The sequence below is a fragment of the Etheostoma spectabile genome, chromosome 9 (assembly GCF_008692095.1).
Source record: "Etheostoma spectabile isolate EspeVRDwgs_2016 chromosome 9, UIUC_Espe_1.0, whole genome shotgun sequence".
Classification (NCBI taxonomy): domain Eukaryota; kingdom Metazoa; phylum Chordata; class Actinopteri; order Perciformes; family Percidae; genus Etheostoma; species Etheostoma spectabile.
In genome coordinates, this window is record NC_045741.1 from 1724988 (window position 1) to 1725511 (window position 524).

Sequence of the window (524 nt, forward strand, 5' to 3'; positions counted from 1 at the left end):
GTGTGTTGTTGTGATTGGTTGTAGTGTTATCCAATTGCGTGCAGTGAGATTTTCAAATCCACGCCCCTTTGCACGACTTTGATTACTCAATGCCAGACCCTCAATCTCTCCAACTGCTTATATTTCACACTGGAAGAGGATGGATGTGCTATAACTCTAGAAACAGTGACTTCCTTCTCCTTTTATTTCTGCAGATTCTGTGACCTCGTCTTTCAGGGTCCCCTGTCCATCCAGGAGGATTGGATCAAGCACTTACAGAGGCACCTTCTGCACACCAGTGTGCCCCATTCAGGGACAGGGATGGTCGAAGTTTTGGGTCTTCATCCTCGGCACCCAGATCTTGAGTAGAGTTTTAACCGTCAAGAACTTCCAATTGCTCAAATTTGCACTTTGTTTATATGTATAATCAACACATGGTTTTAGATTAACTGTTTATAGACATAAGAGTTCATCAAGATTATCCAGTAGTATATATTAATTACTCAATAGTATATATTAATTATACTATATATATATATATATAT

The 524-nt window shown here is 39.1% G+C and overlaps 1 protein-coding gene across 1 annotated transcript in view; it reads left to right on the forward strand.

Moving 5' to 3' along the window:
• Nucleotides 1-498, forward strand: part of znf644b (zinc finger protein 644b) — a gene marked incomplete in the record, with an annotated part of 36689 nt that extends 36191 nt beyond the window's left edge. Inside the window, 1 exon segment of the mRNA XM_032526388.1 lies at nt 195-498. Coding sequence (XP_032382279.1) covers nt 195-348 — 154 coding nt within the window.
• Nucleotides 499-524: the final 26 nt, after the last annotated feature.